Raw genomic sequence first — 24,182 nt, 5'->3', positions numbered from 1 at the left:
TTACCTCCTTTTCCGCTTCGGGCACCCTCTTCCCCAGACAGTGTCCTTCACAGCAGCCCGCAGTGCGGGACTTCCCCAGACGTACACGGCCGGCGTGCTAAGCGCGTTAAACCGCGCCATAATACCCAAGGGGTTAACGGCGTCGTTCCTGAAGTTTAAGCCTTGAAAGGCCAGTTGCCTCAAAATAATATTGACGAACGAGGGACTCCACAGCAATAAGAAAGATATGACCACGAATATTACGATTCTCAGCGACTCCTTCTTATTCTCCCTCTCGGCGCTTGGTGGGTCTCGTGCAAGCTGATGTCTGGCAATTACATACAACTTTATAGTCATTATGATTTTAGTGATGACTACAACCTGTAATGCTAAAACGGAAATTCCGCCTATTAGAGCAACTTTTGAAATGGGGGCAGTGTTTTGCAGCGCGTTTGTGAGATATGTGACAAACCAGGAAAACGCGCAGACTGCAATGACGCACGGCCGTGTGGCGTATCGACTGTAGAAGAAAGGGTGGCAGATCGCGAAATAGCGGTCAAACTGTGCAAACAGAAAAGTAAGGATATTTACTCCAAGAAGTGAACGGAGAACGTAAAATGTGCCGTTCTTTGGCGGGTATCCATCCCGTACATCGAACAAGCCAATATAATAAACGGAAAACCCCGTAAGAGTGTCGCAAATGCTGGTGTTGAGCATGAAAATAAATCTGTTCTGACGCCGAAGACTCTTCGTGCTCGAGATTGCAATGACCACTGAGCCCGCGAGGAGGACCGCGCTCGTAGCGAAAATGATATGGAAGAGAAAAATGAAGTAGTCTTCAGGGCGATCGAAGTCAACCGAGAGAGGAACGGTCCCGTTCAACGACAGCATGGTGTAACTTACGGTGCTGCGCGCGTTCTGACTACTGGAGGAACGCTCGCGGTGTTTTATTTAACTGAATAGGATGATCTCTTGAGATGTGGATTAATTTGACGAGAGGGGCCTTTTATTTTTACTGAGGCCCGTGGGATTGCCGTAGAGGAGCGTTGGAGGGGTTTGCTAACTCGTCTGCTTGGTGACGTTACTGACAGCTCCTGTCAGAGCCTCGCAGATTCCACCGGATGAATAAATAGACTTATAACACTTGATGATTATAAGCGCATATTCAAGAGTTTACTGAAACATTCTCACAGTAAAATTAAACATTTTATGCCATGTTAAGAGTATGAAATTGTATCATGCTGATGTTTCTTTCTTGAAAAGGTTGTTTACAAACAATTACATTACATTACTTAACTTTACAGGGCTAAAATCAGTATAAACTATAAACCCGCTGCTGGACTGCTGATTTTAGCCCTGTGAACATGCAGATTTTAGGCCTGTAAACAGGCTGCTGGACTACTGATTTTAGCCCTGTAAACACAATGCTGGACTGCTGATTTTAGCCGTGTAAACACGCTACTGGACTGCTGATTTTAGCCCTGTAAACCCGCTGCTGCACTGCTGATTTTAGCCCTGTAAACATGCTGATTTTAGCCCTGTAAACACACTGCTGGACTGCTGATTTTAGCCGTGTAAACACGCTACTGGACTGCTGATTTTAGCCCTGTAAACATGCTGATTTTAGCCCTGAGAACACACTGCTGGACTGCTGATTTTAGCCCTGTAAACATGCTGATTTTAGCCCTGTAAACATGCTGCTGGAATGCTGATTTTAGCTGTGTAAACATGCTGCTGGAATGCTGATTTTAGCCCTGTAAACATGCTGATTTTAGCCCTGTAAACACACTGATTTTAGCTGTGTAAACATGCTGCTTGACTGCTGATTTTAGCCATGTAAACACGCTGCTGGACTTCTGATTTTAGCCCTGTAAACACACTGCTGGACTGCTGATTTTAGCCCTGTAAACACACTGCTGCACTGCTGATTTTAGCCCTGTAAACATGCAGATTTTAGCCCTGTAAACACGCTGCTGGACTGCTGATTTTAGCCCTGTAAACATGCTGCTGGACTGCTGATTTTAGCCGTTGTGGCACGCCTGCTCCTGCATGTTGTGCCACGTGGGTGGAGAACCCTGGAGGGGCCCGTGCAGGTCAACCGGGCAGACGTCACGCATTGGGAGAGGTGTGCGAAGGGGTATATCTGCCTAGAGATGTGATGGGGAGATCAGCACCTTGGAGAGAGATCCCTCTACCTGCGGTCCAGGACCCCAGACAGCACATGTGAGTGAGCAGAGTGGAAAATCACTGACTCAGCTGCAGCCTCTTTTCCTAACGAGCAGGGAATGGGATTTAAGGCGCGGTCGAGGCTGCAGCCAGGCTCAGTTGGTGCCATTCCTGAGCGTGTGAGAGTGTGGAAGGCAGGGAGAGGAAGGACCTGCAATGCCCAGCCATACTGAACCTGAGGAAGACCCCACCTTCACGGACGGCAACACCGAAGACCTGGAAACGGACGCCGGTCACGTGAGCCAGATAAAATCCCTTCCTATTCACCCCCTGTCTTTGTGTTTCCCGCCAGCCCTGACGCGGCCGAAGAGGGGAGGAGGGAGGAAGCCCTGGAAAATAGCCCGGTCTGGGAAGAATCTTCGTTTATTTTTTGCCTAAACGGCCCCTTTGGTTTCTACAGTTTTCCCCTACCCTTGCCCTGAGGGGGGGCGCTATCACCGATACCCTGGAAAAAAAAAAAACACAGAAAAAATAAAAAGAAGTATTTTTTCTGACATCTGCTATCTCCTGTGTTGGTTTCTAGCTGTGCCCACTCTCTGCACCTCAGGATTCACCCCGAGGCACCACATATGGTGGAGAATGCGGGCATACTGATGCCACGCTGTGGAAGCTGATCTGGGCCGAAGAACCAACACGGGTGAGAACTGAGAGTGAATGGAAGCCACACCCCCTGGGGAAGAGCGAAGAAGGAGACGATTGGCTGCCCCTACCCTCGCTGAGATGCAAGACGTGGAAGCAGAGGAGGGCTCCCGAGGGATGATGGAAGCGGCCATCACTGAGCTGCCGAGGTCCCAGCGGGCCCTGCAGGAAGCGGTGGTCGAACTCTGCCGCCTATCCCCCCGTGACGGATCGAGACGAACCCCCCGAGATGCGTTGACAAAGATGACAGCCGATGATGACGTTGAGGCGTACCTCCAGGTGTTTGAGCGCGCCGCTCAACGTGAAGAATGGCCACAGGCAGACTGGGCGGCCATTCTAGCCCCCTTCTTGACGGGGGAAGCCCAACAGGCCTATCGAGATATGGACATGGCTGACGCCACCGACTACCTCAAGTTGAGGAGAGCCATCCTAGCCCGATATAGGTTCAGCCTACCTGCCCGAGCCCAGCGATACCACGAATGGTCCTATGACGCCTCCCAGCCTGCCCGGTCCCAAATCGCCGCCCTGACCCGCCTGACCAAGAGCTGGCTGGCCGAGGGAGAGGGGCCACCCCTGTTGGAGAGGGTGGTGTTGGACAGATGCACCCGCGCTCTACCCAGGGAAGCCAAACGGGATATAGCCCAGGTGGGACTCGCCTCCGTAGAACTACTAGTGGGCCTTCCCGAAAACCATCAGGTCACTCAGAAGATGCTCCAACCTGAACGCACGAAAACCCCGAGCCGCCCAGTTAGGTGCCCAGCACAGGTGAAGCACCCGCCAGCCCGCCCTGACCCAAATCGGCGGGGCAGACCTGACGCAGGGAGACCACGGCCAGAGTGGAGATGCTATAACTGTGGAGAGGAGGGGCATCTAGCCAGGAACTGCCCCGGGAGGGAGGTGTCCATGCCCACCGCCAGGGGTTCGAGCAGCCCAGCGCACCCCTGCCTGTACCTGACCACCTGCTGGGCTCACCAGAGTACGGAGGCCCCCAGGTTCCCGATACGAGTAGGGGGACAGGACACTGTAGCAGTGCTTGATTCGGGCAGCGCCATCACCCTGGTAAGACCAGAGTTTGCGGGAGAAAAGAGGGGTGAAGAGGTGGCCGTGGCGTGTATCCATGGGGACACCAGAGAATACCCCACGGTGTGGGTCAACCTAATCACACCACGGGGGACGCACGCAGTAAGAGCGGGGGTTGTACCAAATTTACCCGTACCTGTACTAATGGGAAGAGACTGCCCTTTGTTCCAGACTTATTGGGAGGAGGGGCCCCGGACTCTGAGGGAGACGAGGCCACGACGGCCCCGACAGGCTGCCCGCCAGAACCCCCTACCAGTCTGGGCCGCGACGTCTGGGGACAGTGAAGGAGAGGCCCTGCCACCAGAGAGGGAACGCCAACCCAGCACCCCGGCCACCAGTGGAACCATCACTGCGTCCGAGAAAGAGCTTGGGGAGGCCCTGCCCCCGGAGAGAGACGTCCGTCTAGCCTTCTTGGAGGGCCCCCAAGAGGTGAGCGAGGAGGCCGAAGCACCCACCCGTTTTGGCACTGCCCAACTACACAAGCCAAAGTTCGCTCAGGCCTGGAGAGATGCCCGAGACATTAACGGGGTACCACAAGGGCCGGTGAGTACACCATCGTATCCCTTCTTCAGGGTAAAACAAGACCTGCTCTATCGAGTCTGTAACCCACAGGGGGAGGAAGTTGAACAGCTGCTCGTCCCTCAACCGTTTGTGCCCCGAGTCCTCTACCTAGGTCATACTCACCTGGTGGGAGCCCATCTGGGGATGGAGAAGACCTATGAGAGGATCCTGGCGAGGTTCTATTGGCCCAGGGTGAAAAAGGCTGTGGAGGACTGCTGCCAACACTGTGCCGTGTGCCAACTCCACAGCCCTAAGGTAACCCTTCGGAACCCACTAATACCCCTGCCGATCATTGATGTTCCCTTCAGGAGGATTGCGATGGACATCCTGGGACCCTTACCGAAGTCCAGCCGGGGACATCGGTACATCCTCGTGATCCTGGATTATGTAACCCGCTACCCAGAAGCTGTCCTGCTCAGGACCGCGACCGGAAAGGCGGTTGCCAGGGAGTTGTTCCTGCTTTTTAGCAGGGTCGGGATAGCAGAGGAACTCCTGACAGGCCAAGGATCGTGCTTCATGTCAGGGGTCCTAAAAGAGATGTGCCGGCTGCTACAGGTGACCCAACTACGAACCTCCGTCTACCACCCCCAAACCGACGGACTAGTGGAGAGATTCAATCAGACCCTCAAAGCCATGCTGAGGAAGATGATTGAAACGGACCGCAAGGACTGGGACCAGCTCTTACCCTAACTTCTCTTTTCAGTCCGAGAGGTGCCCCAGAGCACAACCGGCTTCGCCCCTTTTGAACTGCTATACGGTAGACGACCCCGTGGATTACTGGACCTGGCGAAGGAGGCCTGGGAACAGCAACCGTCCCGAACCCGCAGCCTGATCGAGCATGTGGAGCAGATGGACCGGCGGATGGCCCAGATCTGGCCCATGATGAGGGCCCACATGGAACGGGCACAACGGGAGCAAGCCAGGCTGTATAACTGGGGAGCACAGGTGAGAGAATTCGCCCCAGGAGACAAGGTGATGATTCTAGTCCCCACCAGTGAATGTAAATTACCAGTGAATGTAAATTTCTGGCCCAATGGCATGGGCCGTATGAGGTCGTGGAACGCACAGGACCTGTGAACTACCGGGTGAGACAGCCGGGGCGACGACAACGCCTCCAAATATACCACGTCAACCTGATGAAGAGGTGGCATGAGCCTCCCCCAGCTCTGACCCCAGTCCTCTCTGCCCAGTGGGTGCCCCCACCCACCCCTGACGTGAGTATTGGAGAGCAGCTGAGCTCCCGCCAGCAGCAAGCGCTACGTGAGCTGGTGAATCGGAGCCGGGATATCTTCTCGACTATGCCCGGCCGCACCCACCTAATCGCCCACGACATCAGCACGGAACCTGGGAAGACGGTAAAATTACGACCCTACCGAATCCCAGAAGCTTCGCGACCCCGACGGGCCTCTACCAGTACACCGTCCTCCCCTTTGGCGTGCATGGAGCCCCGGCCACGTTCCAGAGGTTGATGGACCAGAGGTTGATGGACCAGGTGTTGCGGCCCCACCAGAGGTATGCGGCCGCCTACCTGGATGACATCGTCATCCACAGCACCGACTGGGACAGCCATGTCGACAAAGTCGAAGCGGTGCTGAGGTCCCTGAGGGAGGCCGGGCTGACGGCTAACCCTGCAAAGTGCCGGCTCGGATTGAAGGAAGCTGCCTATCTGGGCCACACGGTCGGGAGGGGGCGGGTGAAGCCCCAGTCGAACAAGGTCAACAGCATTGCCACCTAGCCCCAACCGGCTACAAAGAAACAGGTGAGAATGTTCCTGGGTCTGGTGGGTTACTATCAGCAGTTCATTCCGAAGTTTGCAGCACGAGCAGCCCCCCTACACGACCTCACCAAAAAGGAGCAGCCCAACCGGGTCCAATGGAACCCCCACGCCGCTGAAGCCTTCCAGGACCTACGGGCCGCTCTAGGTGAGAAACCAGTCCTCATAACTCCCAACTTCCAGAAACCCTTTGTGCTGCAGACCAACACATCAGAAATGGGCCTGGGAGCAGTCCTGTCACAGATCCAGGATGGGGTAGAGCATCCAGTAACCTACATCAGCAGAAAACTCCTCAGCCATGAAAGGAATTATGCCGCGGTTGAGAAGGAATGCCTCGCCATCAGAAGGGCGGTAGGTAAATTACGATATTACCTACTCGACCGTGAGTTTCTGTTGGTGACCGATCATGCTCCCCTCAAATGGATGTACCTTAACCGAGACAGCAATGCCCGAGTAACCCGCTGGTTTTTAGAGTTGCAGCCCTACCGGTTCAAGGTGGAGCATCGCGCTGGGAAGCTGCACCAGAATGCTGATGCGCTATCCAGGAGGGAGGATGGCCCTGCCCGGGGCTTGGAGCTGAGGGGGGGGGGCGGTATGTGGCACCCCTGCTCCTGCATGTTGTGCCACGTGGGTGGAGAACCCTGGAGGGGCCCGTGCAGGTCAACCGGGCAGACGTCACGCATTGGGAGAGGTGTGCGAAGGAGTATATCTGCCTAGAGATGTGATGGGGAGATCAGCGCCTTGGAGAGAGATCCCTCTACCTGCGGTCCAGGACCCCGGACAGCGCACGTGAGTGAGCAGAGTGGAAAATCACTGACTCAGCTGCAGCCTCTTTTCCTAATGAGCAGGGAATGGGATCTAAGGCGCGGTCGAGGCTGCAGCCAGGCTCAGTTGGTGCCATTCCTGAGCGTGTGAGTGTGGAAGGCAGAGAGAGGAAGGACCTGCAACGCCCTGACATACTGAAACTGAGGAAGACCCCACCTTCACGGACGGCAACACCGAAGACCTGGAAACGGACGCCGGTCACGTGAGCCAGATAAAATCCCTTCCTATTCACCCCCTGTCTTTGTGTTTTCCGCCAGCCCTGACGCGGCCGAAGACGGGAGGAGGGAGGAAGCCCTGGAAAATACCCCGGTCTGGGAAGAACCTTCGTTTATTTTTTGCCTAAACGGCCCCTTTGATTTCTCCAGTTTTCCCCTACCCTTGCCCTAAGGGGGGGGCGCTATCACCGATACCCTGGGGAAAAAAAAAAACACAGAAAAAATAAAAAGAAGTATTTTTTCTGACATCTGCTATCTCCTGTGTTGGTTTCTAGCTGTGCCCACCCTCTGCACCTCAGGATCCACCCCGAGGCACCACACTGTGTAAACACGCCGCTGGACTGCTGATTTTAGCCCTGTAAACACGCTGATTTTAGCCATGTAAACACGCTGCTGGACTGCTGATTTTAGCCCTGTAAACATGTTGATTTTAGCCCTGTAAACACACTGATTTTAGCTGTGTAAACATGCTGCTGGACTGCTGATTTTAGCCCTGTAAACATGCTGCTGGACTGCGGATTTTAGCCCTGTAAACACACCGCTGGACTCCTGATTTTAGCCATGTAAACACGCTAATTTTAGCTGTGTAAACACACTGCTGGTCTGCTGATTTTAGCCATGTAAACATGCTGCTGGACTGCTGATTTTAGCCCTGTAAACACACTGATTTTAGCAGTGTAAACATGCTGCTGGAGTGCTGATTTTAGCCCTGTAAACATGCTGCTGGACTGCTGATTTTAGCCCTGTAAACATGCTGCTGGACTGCTGATTTTAGCCCTGTAAACACGCCACTGGACTCCTGATTTTAGCCGTGTAAACACGCTAATTTTAGCCCTGTAAACACACTGATTTTAGCCCGGTAAACTTGCTGATTTTAGCCCTGTAACCACGCTACTGGACTGCTGATTTTAGCTCTGTAAACACACTGATTTTAGCCCTGTAAACACGCCGCTGGACTCCTGATTTTAGCTGTGTAAACGTTGATTATAATTCAGAGCTGAGTACCTGTACGGCTGTTTATTAAGATTCATAACAACAACCATTTGCCTTGTTTTCTGAGCTTGCTTTGCCCTCTGCCCATCTGATTATTTCATTTCTGATACTTTTGCAACGACTTCGACTTTTTTTTCGGCTTAGTCCTTTTGTACCTCTGTTTTTCTGATTTCCTGGATTTCGACCCTTGCTTGTTTTTTCAACATTTCTTTGCTTCTTTGTTGTTTTGGCTGTTGTCATATGATCTCTTGGCTGTGTGATGTTTTTGGATTATCCTCTTGTCTGCTCTTGGTCCTCAGTGCCGTACATAACAGCTGCTCGCATCTTAGCAGAAACAAAAAAAACAAAAACAATCATATAACCCCGGTTCTTAGATCCCTTCACTGGCTCCTGGTTCCCTTGACCGAGTGCCAGAATTGAATACAAGACACTTCTCCTGGTTTACAAAACTCTTGCTCTGGCATGGCACCAAGCTATGACTGCATCCACCTGTAGTTTTTTTTCAGTTCTCTCAATAGTGTGTCACTACTTGTGTAAAAACTTGTGTTCACGAGGAAGATGTTTTCACTACTTTCACCTGGCTATGTAAGCTGTTTATTGTTCTTATGTAAGCATAAATCATTCTATCACATTGTCCTGCATAAAAATAGTTTTAGATATAATCCATTGTGGGATTAACCAAATACGCCCACGTCCTTATTTTTGCTGTTGCCATAGCACATGAAACAGTACATCCCTCTAGGGTCTTTCAGCACACTTGACCCTGGAACATTTGCGAATTCATTTAAATTGCAATTTAGAAGAGGTTTTGTTTGAGGAGAGTAAAACACATTTGTGATGCATCCCCTATTGGTAGATCATGCTTCATGCATTTGTTACTAATATTGACTGATTGCTCTCCAGCAACGTGAGGCTTCACAATATGTGGCTTATATAATTGGCTGCGGCTGCTCCCAAGCAGCAAATGGTAAATGGTTGGCATTTATATAGCGCCTTTATCCAAAGCATTGTACAACTGATGCTTCTCATTTACCCATTCATACACACACTCACGGCGATTGGCTGCCATGCAAGGCACCGACCAGCTCGTCAGGAGCATTTGGGGGTTAGGTGTCTTGCTTAGGGACACTTCGACACAGCCCGGGCGGGGGATCGAACCGGCAACCCTCCGACTGCCAGACGACTGCTCTTACTGCCTGAGCCATCTCGCACTAATGCCTTTGATGTGTTTGACCTACATATCCAGTGCTTTGACCTATATATCAGACATTTAACCTGTACATAAAACTTCACTCCATATTCTCAAGTTTCATTCAGTATTCTCATGTATCATTCTATTATATTCTCATTTTTCATTGAATATTCTGAGGTTTCAATGTATATTATGTTTCATTCAATATATATGTATATTTACAAGTTTCAATCTACAGTGCCCTCCATAATATTTGGGACAGAGATCCATCATTTGTTTATTTGCCTCGGTACTCCACAATTAGAGACTTGTTATAAAAAATGATCACATGTGACACACATTGTCAGATTTTAATAAAGTGAATTTTTATACATTTTGGTTTCACCGTGTAGAAATTACAGCAGTGTTTATACGTAGTCCCTCTATTTCAGGGCACCATAACATTTGGGACACAGCAATGCTACTTAAATAAATGTAGTCATGTTTACCGTTTTGTTGCATATCCTTTGTATACCCTTGACAACTTGGTTCTCATGACAATATTTTAATATTTATAATATTTAAAATGCTATTTTTTATTCCATGGATTAGATGGTCCATTGATATTTTTTATGACCACACTCCAGAGACAAATTGTCCAAGTGAAGGTATCCATTTATGTAGAACGCCAGTGGAGTGATAATAAGCAACTTTCATAGAGAGAAGCATCCCAAAGTGCTTTACATAGTGCAGTGAATTAAAAACAATAAATAATAATAAATAATTAAATAAAATAGCAAGTAAAAATTAAAATGTTAAATGGGTGTCAAACGTGTTGTGTGGGGTCAGTCTGACCCTCTGTAACTGTATAAAATGTATGAAAATATACAACCAGTTTTATTTTGACCTCAGATTTCTTTGCAGATGATTCTGGTAGTACTTTCCCATACAAGCGCCAAACTTTCACTTCCTGAACCTCAGGCTCTAAAATGAGATGTTTCTCACAAATTTTTCATATCTATGGATAAAAGGCTAGTCATTTTGTAAACAATAAAGCAACAACCAAAGTGTCAAAATATTTATATTACAATAATTGTGTGTTTATTTATACTGTAGGGCTCAATTAGACCCCAAACATAAAAGCAATCAGTCAAATCTTAACATAAATAGGTGTGTTAAAAGCCAAAGTAAAAAGGTAGCTTTTAAGATAGCTTTTTAAAGTTTGCACAGAGCCGTCTCTGATGTCCTTGGGACAGTCATGGGGTAAAAGCTGCTTCTCTGCTTTTTCTGTGTAGCACACTGGACAGGTTTAGCATTTAGAGGACTCTAGCTGGGTGGTAAACTAGATTGGGTGTCAGAGATAGAAGAATGCTCATTAAAAGCATTGTATACATACAGCATATTGTAAAATAACTTTTAAATCAATTCTAAGCAGGGTAGTATGCTCTCCTTTCCTGTTTCTGTTTTTAAAGAGCCTTGCAGTGGAGTTCTGAAAAAGCTTTAATCTCTATTTAAAGTTTTAATCTCTATTTAATGTTTTAATCTCTATTTAATGTTTTAATCTCTATTTAATGTTTTAATCTACTGGTCACTTGGGCTTTAAAACTATGATCAGTCTAAAATTACACCAATAATTTGTACTTCTGATTTAGTCTGGCGATGTCAAAAAGTTTTTAAAAGTCCAATTAAAAGTAGTAGATTACATCTCTGTCGCTCATAGAAGCCAAACAGTTGGTCAGGGCGCACTGGGCATTTGGCTCAACAGAAATGTATAATTGTGTGTAATTTGCGTCATATTATCAGTGAAGATAAAAAGGAGCCATATATGGGCACGTTTTAAAAAGTTTGGATTATTATAAACAAAGCTTTGGTGACTCTTCTGCTCTACGTGGCCTCACGGTTTCTTCTCTCTCGATGCGTGCGTTTTTGGAAGATGCTTCTCGCCACCTCCAGGATCAGCGCCGAACCTGCATTGAGAAGAAAAAGACGAAGGGTCTCTTAGGCCTCTTTGGCCTCTTATGTAGGGCCAACTCAAAGCGTGATATACTCACTCTACCTCGCTGTGCGCTTCGCACACACTCTGCCCCAGACAGCCGTCCTCACAGCTTCGCGCAGCGCGGGGCTTCCCCAGACGTACACGGCAGGTGTAGTGAGCGCGTTAAAACGCGCCATAATAGCAAAGAGGTTAGTGGCTTCGTTTCTGAATCGAATACCGTGCACTGTCAACTGCTTCACGAGAATATTGACAAAGGAGGGACACCACAGCGTCAAGAAACAGATTACCACGAATACTATTATCCTCAGTGACTCCTTTTTGCTCTCTCTCTCGGCGCTCGGTGGTTCTCGTGCAATCTGATACCTGGCGATCACATACAACTTTATAGTCATGAGCACTTTAGCGACCACTATTATCTGTAAACTCAAAACGGTAAATGCGTTTATTTCTGCAGCTTTTGACAAAGGGACGACAGTTTTCACCGTTAATATAAGATATGTATCAAACCAGCAAAACGCGCAAACCCCAACGACTATCGGCCGTTTAATGAAGCGGCAGTAGAAGAAAGGACGGCAAATCGCGAAATAGCGGTCAATTTGTGCAAACAGAAATGTGAGGATGTTTACTCCAAGAAGAGTAGGTAGAACGTAGTTTGTACTGTTCCTTGACGGGTATCCCTCCTCTACGTCAAATAGACCAATATAATACACAGATAATCCGGTAAGAGTGTCGCTAATGCTGGTGTTGAGCATGAAAATAAATCTGTTCTGAATCCGAAGACTCTTTGTTTTCAAGATTCCAATCACCACTGAGCCCGCGAGAAGGACAACACTTGTTGCAAATAGAATTTGGAAGATAAAAATGAAGTAGTCTTCGGGACTATCAAAATCAACGGAAAGAGGAACGCTCATGTTGAATGGGAGCATTGTGGAAATGTGTCTCTGCCCGGATCTGTGGTGTTTTATAGAGGATGGTTCTGGCCTACGCTAGCTGCAGTTTACAGTCAAATCAATGGGTAATCTCCAGGGACCGATTTCCGGTGACGGTGAGACACGTGGGAACAAATATGTTTTGGAAAACACCCACGCGCACACAAATGTGCCATGTTTTTCATATTTAAGAAAAGAAAGAAAGACAGAAAGATCACCCACCATTTTTCTAAATGCACGGGATCTATTCCAGCACGAGTTTCACCACATTTAGTACCAAGTAATTCCAATGGAAGGAATTTTTAAATATGGCGGGTTGTATTTATTCATTTTAAATATGAAAAATTCTACACGTCCTGGAGCATCTGTTAAAATAGACTTCATCATGAACACCAGTATGTTCCAATATATTTCAATAAGGCCAAATGAAATTATTAAGAATGCAACCCCCCTCCCCTCCCAATGATTTTACAAGATTTCCATTTTCATTTAGAAATTAAACATTTGAATGCAATTCATTCATGTGCACTTATATAAGAAGATAATCCTATAATTGAATATTAAGTGTCAATAGGCAAGTTTTACAGTTTAAAGCATTTTCAATGATTTAAGCAGGTGCTTTTAATGTTGTGGCTGATCGGTGTAGTTCATTTGAATGTTTTTGTCCGTGGCCATGACCTCTAATGCTTGTTTACAGTTCTGTGGCGGGTGCGTGGGGGGTTGGACCCAAAATGCACGACTCAGAAACAGGGGTGTAATAAAGTCCCGTCAGGGCTTTATTCAGGGAGTGTCCAGGGAGCGTAGTCGAAAAACAAGCAATGTTCATACACTTGAAATCCAGCCAAAAACCAAAGTACAGTACCGAGGGAGAAGGCAGTCTCGTAATCGGTACACCATGCAAAAAGTCCGGTAGGCAGGAAAGCTGTCAGCGGGGCAGTAGTACAGGTGGACGGTAGGCAGGCTCGGGGTCAATGACAGCGCAAGAGTCAAGACCGAAGTCTGCTCCGCGGGGCAAAAGCACAAAGACAGCAGGCAAAATTGTGGTACAGGCAGGCAATGGTCAACAAAACAGAAGTCAATAATCTTTGGTCAATAAACAGGCTTGGACCATAACGGGTAGACAATGGCTTGACAAAAACGCTAAAGAGATACTCTGACGAACAGGAGGCAACAATTTCTCAAAGTCTGACTGCAGAGGGGGTGAGGACACGGTGATGGAGAAGGGGCCATTAAAGCTTGGGGCAGGTGGAGTAGAGGGGAATGTCCTTAGATGACAGCCAGACCTTCTGTCTGACCGTGTAGTGTGGGGCGGGGTGCCGGTGGCGGTCGGCGAACTTCCCCATCTCAGTGACGCTCTTGAGGAGCGCCGTGTGGGCCTCCACATCTCAGTGACGCTCTTGAGGAGCGCCGTGTGGGCCTCCCCATCTCAGTGATGCTCTTGAGGAGCACTGTGTGGGCCTCCCCATCTCAGTGACGCTCTTGAGGAGCGCCGTGTGGGCCTCCCCATCTCAGTGACGCTCTTGAGGAGCATTGTGTGGGCCTCCCCATCTCAGTGACGCTCTTGAGGAGCACTGTGTGGGCCTCCCCATCTCAGTGACGCTCTTGAGGAGCACAGTGCGGGCCTCCCCATCTCAGTGACGCTCTTGAGGAGCGCCATGCGGGCCTCCCCATCTCAGTGACGCTCTTGAGGAGCGCCATGCGGGCCTCCCCATCTCAGTGACGCTCTTGAGGAGCACTGTGCGGGCCTCCCCATCTCAGTGACGCTCTTGAGGAGCACCGTGCGGGCCTCCCCATCTCAGTGACGCTCTTGAGGAGCACTGTGCGGGCCTCCCCATCTCAGTGACGCTCTTGAGGAGCGCCATGCGGGCCTCCCCATCTCAGTGACGCTCTTGAGGAGCATTGTGTGGGCCTCCCCATCTCAGTGACGCTCTTGAGGAGCACTGTGTGGGCCTCCCCATCTCAGTGACGCTCTTGAGGAGCACAGTGCGGGCCTCCCCATCTCAGTGACGCTCTTGAGGAGCACTGTGTGGGCCTCCCCATCTCAGTGATGCTCTTGAGGAGCACTGTGTGGGCCTCCACATCTCAGTGACGCTCTTGAGGAGCGCCATGCGGGCCTCCCCATCTCAGTGACGCTCTTGAGGAGCACTGTGTGGGCCTCCCCATCTCAGTGACGCTCTTGAGGAGCGCCATGCGGGCCTCCCCATCTCAGTGACGCTCTTGAGGAGCACTGTGTGGGCCTCCCCATCTCAGTGACGCTCTTGAGGAGCACTGTGCGGGCCTCCCCATCTCAGTGACGCTCTTGAGGAGCACTGTGCGGGCCGCCGGCACCTCCACCTCCTGCTCTTCCTTTAAAGCCCAGGCAACAAGCAAACAGGGATAATCCAGTGGAGGAGACGGGCAATGAATTGCAGGCATAGTCAATCCACGGGAGGCTGTCCATCCAGGAGGATGGAGATTTCTCCACCAGGCACCGGAGCGTCTTTTCCAGTTCTTGATTGAGACGCTCCGTCTGCCCGTTGATCTGTGGGTGGAAGCCGGAGGAGGGTTGGGCCTTGGCGCCGATGAGTGCGCAGAAGGCTTTCCAGAACTGGTTGGCGAACTGAGGGCCTCGGTCCGAGGTGACCTCTAGGGGAAGGCCGTGGAGGCGGAAAACGTGGAGGACCAAAAGTTTAGCCGTCTCCTTGGATGAGGGTAGTTTTGGTAAGGCGATGAACTGCCCATACTTGGAAAACCACTGTCATAATGACGGACATCCCCTTGGAGATGGGTAGACCGGTTATAAAGTCCAGTGCCACATGGGACCATGGGCAACGTGGAACAGGGAGCGGTTGGAGGAGTCTCTGGGGCCAGTGATTTCCAGAGTTCCCCTTGGAACACTTCGGACAGGCGGCCACAAATCTGGCCGTATCGGGTGTGATGTTGGCCACCAGAAGCGGTAGCCAGCATGAGCCTGACCCCAGGGTGACAGGTGAGTCCGGACGTGTGGGCCCACACTAGGCCTTGCGGATGGACCGCTTCGGGAACGAACAGGCGGTTGGCAGGAGTGTTGTCAGGAACAGGACAGCCCCTCAGGGCTTCTTCCACCTTGCTCACGATGGTGAACTGAGTGGTGGGGACCAGGGTACTGGCAGGCAGGATGGTGGCGGGTTCTTTGTTGTCTTGAGGAGGTGAGTATAGTCGGGAGAGAGCGTCAGGTTTCACATTCTTGGAGCCAGGCCGGTAGGTCAGGGAGAAGTGAAAGTGGTTAAAGAACAGAGACCACAGAGGGTTAAGTCTTTTGGCCGACCTCAAATTCTCCAGGTCGCGGTGGTCGGTCCAGACGATGAACGGATTGGTAGCCCCCTCCAGCACATGGCGCCACTCCTCGAAGGCCAATTTAACAGGCGAGAGTTCATAGTCGCTGATACGGTGGACCTTGTTATCTACTGACTGCTGGGACAGCACAGCCCCAACCCCAGGTGGCATCCACCTCGAGAGTAAACTGTTTCTCCGGGTCAGGCGTGGTCAGGACAGAGCAGAGGAGAAGCGTCGTTAAGCGTCTCTGAAGTTCTCTGAAGGCTGAGTGTCCAGCAGGAGACCTTACTGGAGGTAAAGTAATGGAGATCGGGGGGAAGCAACCAAGCTGTAATTACATACAAACCTCCTGTAGAAATGGGCAAATCCCAGGAATCGCCGGAGTTCCTTGCAGTTGGTTGGAGGGGGCAAGTTAGTGACAGCAGGTCTTCTCGGGATCCATCTCGAGCTGCCCCCTGGAGACGACAAAGCTGAGAAACTGGATGGAGGAGCGATGACAACTCACACTTCTTAGCTCTGACAAAGAGTCTATTCTCCAGGAGGCGATGGAGGACTTGCCGGACGAGATGAATATGTTCCTCCAGGGTGACAGAGAAGATGAGGAAAGTACACGAAGGCAAAGCGGTTGATCATGTCTCTGAGGACGTTCTTTATGAGGTTTTGGAAGATGGCCGGCATGTTGGTGAGCCCGAACGGCATCACAAGGTATTCGTAGTGGCCACTTGGGGTAATGAATGCCATCTTCCACTTGTCGCCTTCTTGGATGTGGACCAGGTGATAGAAATTGCAAAGATCAAGTTTCGTGCAGTATTGGTACTTTTGAAGCGATGAGGCAGAGGAGATGAGTGGGATCAGGTAGTGATTCTTAACAGTGAAGTCATTATGCCCACGGTACTCCATGCAGGGTCTTAGTGTCTTGTCTTTCTTCTCAACAAAGAAGAATCCAGCCCCGGCTGGGGAGGATGAGGGATGGATCAAACCGGCAGCCAGGGAGTCAATGTACGTCTCCATTGCAACAGTCTCTGGGATGAAGAGGGAGAAGAGACGACCTCTCGGTGGAGTGGTCCCGGGGTACAGCTCTATGGCGCAGTTGTATGACCAGTGTGGAGGCAGGGAGCGGGCTCGGGATTTACTAAACGCTCCTCCGATATCGTGGTAGACAGGCGGAACGGAGGACAGGTCAGGAGGAGTCTCTGGGACAACAGGTCAGGACTCAGGCTGGCTGGAGGCGGACAGGAGACAGGATCCACCGCAGTACAGGCACAGATGTTCCCTCGCCTGTCTCTCCCTCTCCATGGTGGTGAGGTGTGTGGAATCCCCCCTGCATGGGTTCTGGTTCGGGATACGGAGCAGCTCCTGGGAAGCTGCTGGTCCAGAGATAGCCCGGTCAAACACCCTTCTCATGGCAGTGGGGAAGAGGGCGATGCAGAGATGGCCCGGGCGAACACCCTTTCCATGGCAGTGGGGAAGAGTCCCAAAAAGCTGTTCCCCACTTGTGGGCTCGACCAGACAGGAGGGTGATGACATAAGCCACCTTGGAGCGTTCGGTGGGGAAGGTAGACTGTTGCAGCTCGAATATCAGTGAGCCCTGCGACAGGAAAGAGGCTTGGGTTCTTGGGTTCACCATCGTCTCCGGTGGTGGCAGACGGGGTTCTGGATGAGACTGGACCGGTTCTGGAGCAGGTACCAGTGGAGGTGTGGAGACGTGGTGGTTTGCCAGGGAAGCAGTCAGTGCAGCCATCTGGTGGAGCATAGCGTTCACGTTTCGGTTCAGAGAGCGAATTTCGTCCTTGTGAACTCCCTGGCGTTGTCCCAGGAGTCTCCGCGCCTCCATGGCAGGGGTTGGGCTCGCTGGCTCCATTCTGGCCAGATTGTTCTATCAGGCACTCTGAACGGGGGACCCAGATGCGAGACCAAGACAAACAGAGGATTCTTTATAAAAAAGAGTCTTTATTATGAAGTAGCATGTCAGACAGGCGAAGGTCAAAAACAAAAGGATGTAATCAGACACAAACAAACGGTCTAATCAGACACAAACAAACGGTCTAATCAGACACAAACAAACGGTCTAATCAGACACAAACAAACGGTCTAATCAGACACAAACAAACGGTCTAATCAGATACAAACAAACGGTCTAATCAGACACAAACAAACGGTCTAATCAGACACAAACAAACGGTCTAATCAGACACAAACAAACGGTCTAATCAGACACAAACAAAATCCAGAAACAAAAGTCGAGGTACAGAAATGGGTTGAGAAGCTATGGTTCAGAATCTGAAGCATCCCAAAGTGCTTTACATAGTGCAGTGAATTAAAAACAAGAAATAATAATAAATAATTAAATAAAATAGCAAGTAAAATATTAATACAAATAAAAAGATTATTTAACCCTTGTCTTATGTAGGGGTCAATTTGACCCCATTTAGTGTTTATTCTGACATTATTCTTAAGAATCAGTATGCCTTGTATATATATTGTATAAATTTTGCCATTTTCTCATTTGGTGATTAAATGGTAAGCATGCTTGGGGTCGCAGTGGGTAGCACTGTTACCTCACAGCCAGAAGGTTCTGGGTTTGAGCCCCGCCCGGGTCCTTCTGTGTGGAGTCTACATGTTCTCCCCCGTGTCTGTGTGGAGTCTGCATGTTCTCCCCATGTCTGTGTGGAGTTTACATGTTCTCCCCGTGTCTGTGTGGAGTTTACATGTTCTCCCTGTGTCTGTGTGGAGTGTGCATGTTCTCCCTGTGTCTGTGTGGAGTCTGCATGTTCTCCCCATGTCTGTGTGGAGTCTGCATGTTCTCCCCATGTCTGTGTGGAGTTTACATGTTCTCCCCGTGTCTGTGTGGAGTTTACATGTTCTCCCTGTGTCTGTGTGGAGTGTGCATGTTCTCCCTGTGTCTGTGTGGAGTCTACATGTTCTCCCCGTGTCTGTGTGGAGTTTACATGTTCTCCCTGTGTCTGTGTGGAGTGTGCATGTTCTCCCTGTGTCTGTGTGGAGTCTACATGTTCTCCCCATGTCTGTGTGGAGTCTACATGTTCTCCCCGTGTCTGTGTGGAGTCTACATGTTCTCCCTGTGTCTGTGTGGAGTGTGTGTGTTTTCCCCATGTCTGTGTGGAGTGTGTGTGTTCTCCCCGTGTCTGTGTGGAGTCTACATGTTCTCCCCGTGTCTGTGTGGAGTTTGCATGTGCTCCCCATGTCTGTGTGGGTTTCCTCTGAGTTCCTCCCCCAGTCCAAATACATGCAGGCTAGGGACTGCGGATGAAAATGAGCTCATTAGCTAACTCAGGCACATTTACATTGATGTGGAAACTGAAAATGTTGCTTCATGTGCACTGCCCCTAGTAAATAAATAATAAATCCTGAACCAACTTTGCATTCAAACGTGTTGTGTGGGGTCCATTTGACCCTCTGTAACTGTATAAAATGTATGATAATATACAACCAGTTTTATTTCGACCTCAGATTTTGGTTGCAGATGATTCTGGAAGCACTTCCCCATACAAGCGCCAAACTTTCACTTCCTGTACCTCAGGCTTTGAAATTAAATATTTCTCACAGATTTTTCCCAGAAATGGATAAAAGGCTAGTCATTTTGGAAACAATAAGTGTCAAAATATTTATATTACAATAATTGTGTGTTTATTTATACTGTAGGGCTCAATTAGACCCCAAACATAAAAGCAATCAGTCAAATCTTTACATAATAGGAGGGTTAAAAGCCAAAGTAAACAAGTAACTTTAAAGCTGCTTCCCTGCTTTTTCTGTGCAGCACATTGGACAGGTTAATGCAGGGCAGTGTGCAGTGGCGCTGGCAGGGTTCTATGACATAGAACGCACAAGAACCTGCGTGTAGGCCACCTTTAACGTCGAGGTTCCCCCGCGCGCACACGCAGTCTATTCAGTGAGCGAGTGAGTGAGCGAGAGAGAGAGAGAGAGAGATTGATTCATGTTTTTTGGGGGGTTTTTTGCACTGACGTTACCAATACAACACCGCCATAAAACTCTGATTAGCCTTCAAAAAGCATTTCAAAGACCAAAAAAACAGCCTGTTAAATAATAGGCTGCAATATAGCCCAGAGAAATTAAAGTCGGTATTAAGCACGAAAGTTGGTTAAGGTCTCGCCTGTAGTGTCAGCTGGAGAAAACAATCCCCCAAAATCCTCTTGCACTGAGTAGCTGCAGAACAGTTCATGGGGCCACTACAGGGGCCACTACAGGGGCCAACGTCACTTATGATGACTGTATGTTTAGAACAGCACTTCATGTGTCCTTTCCTATTTATGGATGTGATGCTTTAACTTGTGGAAGAACCTATGCACTTGTAAGTCGCTTTGGATTAAAAGCGTCTGCCAAATGCCAAAAAATGTAAATGCAAAAATGTTACGAATATCAGCCGTCTCATCAGCCAGTATGCATCCCTGCATTTACGGAGAATTTTGTCTTGAATCTGTTTTCTACACATCTCAATCAGCTCGTTCTGAATTTGATGACAGTATTTTGCCTTAGCTGGTGCATTTTCAACATACTGTTTCAGCAACTCATCTTCCTCAGCACGATATTTCAGAAGCGACTGGAAATTACTACACTCATCCGTGTGGCCCCGAATGGGTATATTTGCTGTGCGCAAACAGCAATTAGATGACTGCATTGAGTCCATATTTATTGCACTCTTTTGCTTTTTGGTGTGAGCGATCTAACTTGGAATACATAGACTGGCTCTTTCCCAAGGTAACATTAAGAAATTCAGCTGCATGCAGTTGTGCACTCGTGTGAGCTGGTGTGAGCTGGTGGCCCTTGGTTGGCATTTTTATATCGCGCCTTTATCCAAAGCGCTGTACAATTGATGCTTCTCATTCACCCATTCATACACACACACACTGATGGCGAGTGGCTGCCATGCAAGGCACCGACCAGCTCGTCAGGAGCATTTGGGGGTTAGGTGTCTTGCTCAGGGACACTTCGACACAGCCCGGGCGGGGGATCGAACCGGCAACCCTCCGACTGCCAGACGACTGCTCTTACTGCCTGAGCCATGTCGGCCCTTGTAGTTCGGTATGTGGAGTGTTCTGGCAGCTACTCAGTGCCAGAGGATTTTTTTCGACAGCTGACACTACAGGGGAGACCTTAACCCAACGTTTCGTTTGCTAATTTCTAGGCTACTTATTTGCTTGCTAACGCACAAGATACCGGTCAGCTAAATCCAACATTGCCAACGTCACGATTCAGCGCCAGAAATGTTGATCCTGCAATGAAGTTAACACCAATCATCTGCCTTCAAATGTATTTGCGTCAAACGGCTTGAGTGTTTGTTGGCTTCGGATAACGTGCACGCAGCAAAAAATGCATCTCAAGCACATTATTCAATACAAAAAGAATCCAAAGGCAGGATCTGCTGTTGTCACAATTTTATTTTCATGATAGTAAAAAAACACTGGTAGTATACTCTCCTTTCCTGTTCCTGTTTTTTAGAGCCTTGCAGTGGAGTTCTGAAAAAGCTTTAATCTCTATTGCCTTTTTCAGAAGGCGAGTGAGTATGGCATTTCAGTGATCTAACCAAGAAATTAAAGCATGCATCCACTCCAATGCTGTCCTGATCACTTGGGCTTTAAAACTATAATCACTCTAAAATTACACCAATCATTTTTACTTTGATTTAGTCTGGCGATGTCTAAAAGTTTTGTTAAAAAAGAGTCAAATTAAAAGTAGCAGAGTACATTTCTGTCGCTCATCCATTGATTGATAGAAGCCGAACAGTTGGCCAGGGCGCACTGGGCATTTGGCTCAATGTATAATTAAGTGCAATTTGCGTAACTGGGAAACTGGGAAATTGAAATTGTGCCGATTGTACATGTTCCGATTGGGTCATATTATGAGTGAAGATAAAAGGGAGCCATATATGAGCACGTTTTAAAAAGGGGAAGAGTTGTGCATGGATTATGAACGAAGTTCTCTTCGTTTCTGCTCCACGCGGCCTCACGGTCTCTTCTCTCTCGATGCGCGCATTTTTGGTCGATGCTTCTCGCCACCTCCGGGATCAGCGCTGAACCTGCATGAAGAAGAAAAAGACGAAAAGGCGTCTCTTCCGCACGTAGCTATGTAGGGCCAACAAGGGTGATATACTCACTCTACCTCGCTGTGCGCTTCGCACACACTCTGCCCCAGACAGCCGTCCTCACAGCTTCGCGCAGCGCGGGGCTTCCCCAGACGTACACGGCAGGTGTAGTGAGCGCGTTAAAACGCGCCATAATAGCAAAGAGGTTAGTGGCTTCGTTTCTGAATCGAATACCGTGCACTGTCAACTGCTTCACGAGAATATTGACAAAGGAGGGACACCACAGCGTCAAGAAACAGATTACCACGAATACTATTATTCTCAGTGACTCCTTCTTGCTCTCCCTCTCGGCGCTCGGTGGGTCTCGTACAAGCTGATACCTGGCGATCACATACAACTTTATAGTCATGAGTACTTTAGTGACCACTATTATCTGTATACTCAAAACGCTAAATGCGTTTATTTGTGCAGCTTTTGACACGGGGACGGCACTTTTCACTATTAATATAAGATATGTGTCCAACCAGCAAAACGCGCAAATCCCAACGACTATCGGTCGTTTAATGTAGCGGCAGTAGAAGAAAGGATGGCAAATCGCGAAATAGCGGTCAATTTGTGCAAACAGAAATGTGAGGATGTTTACTCCAAGAAGTGTAGGTAGAATGTAGTATGTACCGTTCCTTGACGGGTATCCCTCCTCTACGTCAAATAGACCAAGGTAATACACAGATAATCCGGTAAGAGTGTCGCTAATGCTGGTGTTGAGCATGAAAATAAATCTGTTCTGGATCCGAAGACTCTTCGTTTTTAAGATTCCAACCACCACTGAGCCCGCGAGAAGGACAACACTTGTTGCAAAAAGAATTTGGAAGATAAAAATGAAGTAGTCTTCGGGACTATCAAAATCAACTGAAAGAGGAACGCTCATGTTGAATGGGAGCATTGTGGAAATGTGTCTCTGCCCGGATCTGTGGTGTTTTATAGAGGACGGCTCTGGCCTACGCTGGCTGCAGTTTACAGTCAAATCAATGGGTAATTTCCAGGGACCCATTTCCGGTGACGGTGAGACACGTGGGAAGAAATATGTTTTGGAAAACACACACGCGCACACAAATGTGCCATGTGACTCCAGTAAGAACGTAGATGAACCACAGAGTTCTCTCCAGTATTATTTTGAGCACCTAAAACGTCCGTATTCCCTATAAGGCAGCACTACTGTTGAAATCAGGTGGTGTTACGCACCACTGAAGCAATGTCTGCAGACACTGCGGCCGCAGGACGTGAAGTTGAGTAGCGCTGCTGTAAGGCTATATACACCGATCAGCCACAGCAAAACCACCCGCTTAAAGCATTGTTTTCTTATTTAGAGATCTTGGTACGTACTGGTGTTCATGATGACGTGAATTTAACAAGTGTTCCAGGACGTGTAGAATTTTTCATATTTAAAAAAATAAAGATCACCCGTCATATTTCAAAATGCACGGGATCTATTCCTGCCTGAGTTTCATCACATGTAGTAACAAGTCATTCCAATGGAGGCAATTTTTAAATATGGCGGGTTGTATTTATTTATTTGAAATATGAAAAATTCTACACGTCCTGGAGCATCTGTTAAAATAGACTTCATCATGAACACCAGTATGTACCAATATACAGTGGTGTGAAAAAGTGTTTGCCCCCTTCCTGATTTCTTATTTTTTTGCATGTTTGTCACACTTAAATGTTTCAGATCATCAAACAAATATAAATATTAAATATTAGTCAAAGACAACACAAGTAAACACAAAATGCAGTTTTTAAATGAAGGTTTTTATTATTAAGGGAGAAAAAAAATCCAAACCTACATGGCCCTGTGTGAAAAAGTGATTGCCCCCCCTGTTAAAACATAACTTAATTTCTCTAGCCACACCCAGGCCTGATTACTGCCTTACCTGTTCTCAATCAAGAAATCCTGCCTGACAAAGTGAAGTAGACCAAATGATCCTCAAAAGCTAGACATCATGCCGAGATCTAAAGAAATTCAGGAACAAATGAGAAAGAAAGTAATTGAGCTCTATCAGTCTGGAAAAGGTTATAAAGCCATTTCTGAGACCGGTGCGTGGGGGTTGGACCCAAAATGCAAGACTCAGAAACAATAGTTATATAAAGACCCCTCAGGGCTTTATTCGGGACAAATCCCAGGAGCGTAGTCAACACAAGCAAAGTCCATACACGTAGATCCAGCCAAACAAAAAGTAAACAAACAAAAAGCACGGTGCCGAGGGAAGAGGCAAATTCGTAGTCGGTAGACGTGCAGGGAGGTCCGGTAGCAGGAGAGCTGTCAGCGGGGCAGATGAACAGACGGACGGCAGGCAGAGGCGTAGTCGTGGACGAAGCGGGAGTCGAAACCATGAAACAATCAGCAAAGCAAAAGTACAAAAACGGTAGGCGAGGACGTAGTCA

At 48.7% G+C, this 24,182-nt stretch overlaps 3 protein-coding genes across 3 annotated transcripts; all 3 read right to left on the bottom strand.

The window, feature by feature from the left end:
* Nucleotides 1-870, bottom strand: LOC133140076 (trace amine-associated receptor 2-like). The gene has a single exon (XM_061259630.1). It carries the CDS (start codon nt 868-870, stop codon nt 1-3), a length of 870 nt encoding a protein of 289 aa, XP_061115614.1.
* A 10,445-nt stretch (nt 871-11,315) lies between these two features.
* Nucleotides 11,316-12,393, bottom strand: LOC133139893 (G-protein coupled receptor 183-like). Its single transcript, XM_061259344.1, has 2 exons — nt 11,520-12,393; nt 11,316-11,430 (listed from the first exon to the last, which is right to left on the bottom strand). Exons 1-2 carry the CDS (start codon nt 12,383-12,385, stop codon nt 11,358-11,360), a joined length of 939 nt encoding a protein of 312 aa, XP_061115328.1. The 5' UTR covers nt 12,386-12,393; the 3' UTR covers nt 11,316-11,357.
* A 9,251-nt stretch (nt 12,394-21,644) lies between these two features.
* LOC133139848 (somatostatin receptor type 5-like) lies at nt 21,645-22,683 on the bottom strand. Its single transcript, XM_061259284.1, has 2 exons — nt 21,818-22,683; nt 21,645-21,734 (listed from the first exon to the last, which is right to left on the bottom strand). Exons 1-2 carry the CDS (start codon nt 22,681-22,683, stop codon nt 21,662-21,664), a joined length of 939 nt encoding a protein of 312 aa, XP_061115268.1. The 3' UTR covers nt 21,645-21,661.
* Between the last annotated feature and the right edge of the window lie 1,499 nt (nt 22,684-24,182).

The sequence above is a fragment of the Conger conger genome, chromosome 11 (genome assembly GCF_963514075.1).
Source record: "Conger conger chromosome 11, fConCon1.1, whole genome shotgun sequence".
Classification (NCBI taxonomy): Eukaryota; Metazoa; Chordata; class Actinopteri; order Anguilliformes; family Congridae; genus Conger; species Conger conger.
Note: the sequence above shows the minus strand (reverse complement) of the source record. Positions and strands in the feature narration are given on the sequence as shown.

What these genes read in the sequence shown, in the direction of transcription:
- LOC133139848 (XM_061259284.1), bottom strand. Translation starts at nt 22,683, where the DNA reads ATGCTCCCATTCAACATGAGCGTTCCTCTTTCAGTTGATTTTGATAGT. An exon ending in TGTGCGAAGCGCACAGCGAG is followed by an intron (nt 21,735 to 21,817) that starts GTAGAGTGAGTA and finishes TTCTTCATGCAG; the next exon opens with GTTCAGCGCTGATCCCGGAG.
- LOC133140076 (XM_061259630.1), bottom strand. Translation starts at nt 870, where the DNA reads ATGCTGTCGTTGAACGGGACCGTTCCTCTCTCGGTTGACTTCGATCGC.
- LOC133139893 (XM_061259344.1), bottom strand. Translation starts at nt 12,385, where the DNA reads ATGCTCCCATTCAACATGAGCGTTCCTCTTTCCGTTGATTTTGATAGT. An exon ending in TGTGCGAAGCGCACAGCGAG is followed by an intron (nt 11,431 to 11,519) that starts GTAGAGTGAGTA and finishes TTCTCAATGCAG; the next exon opens with GTTCGGCGCTGATCCTGGAG.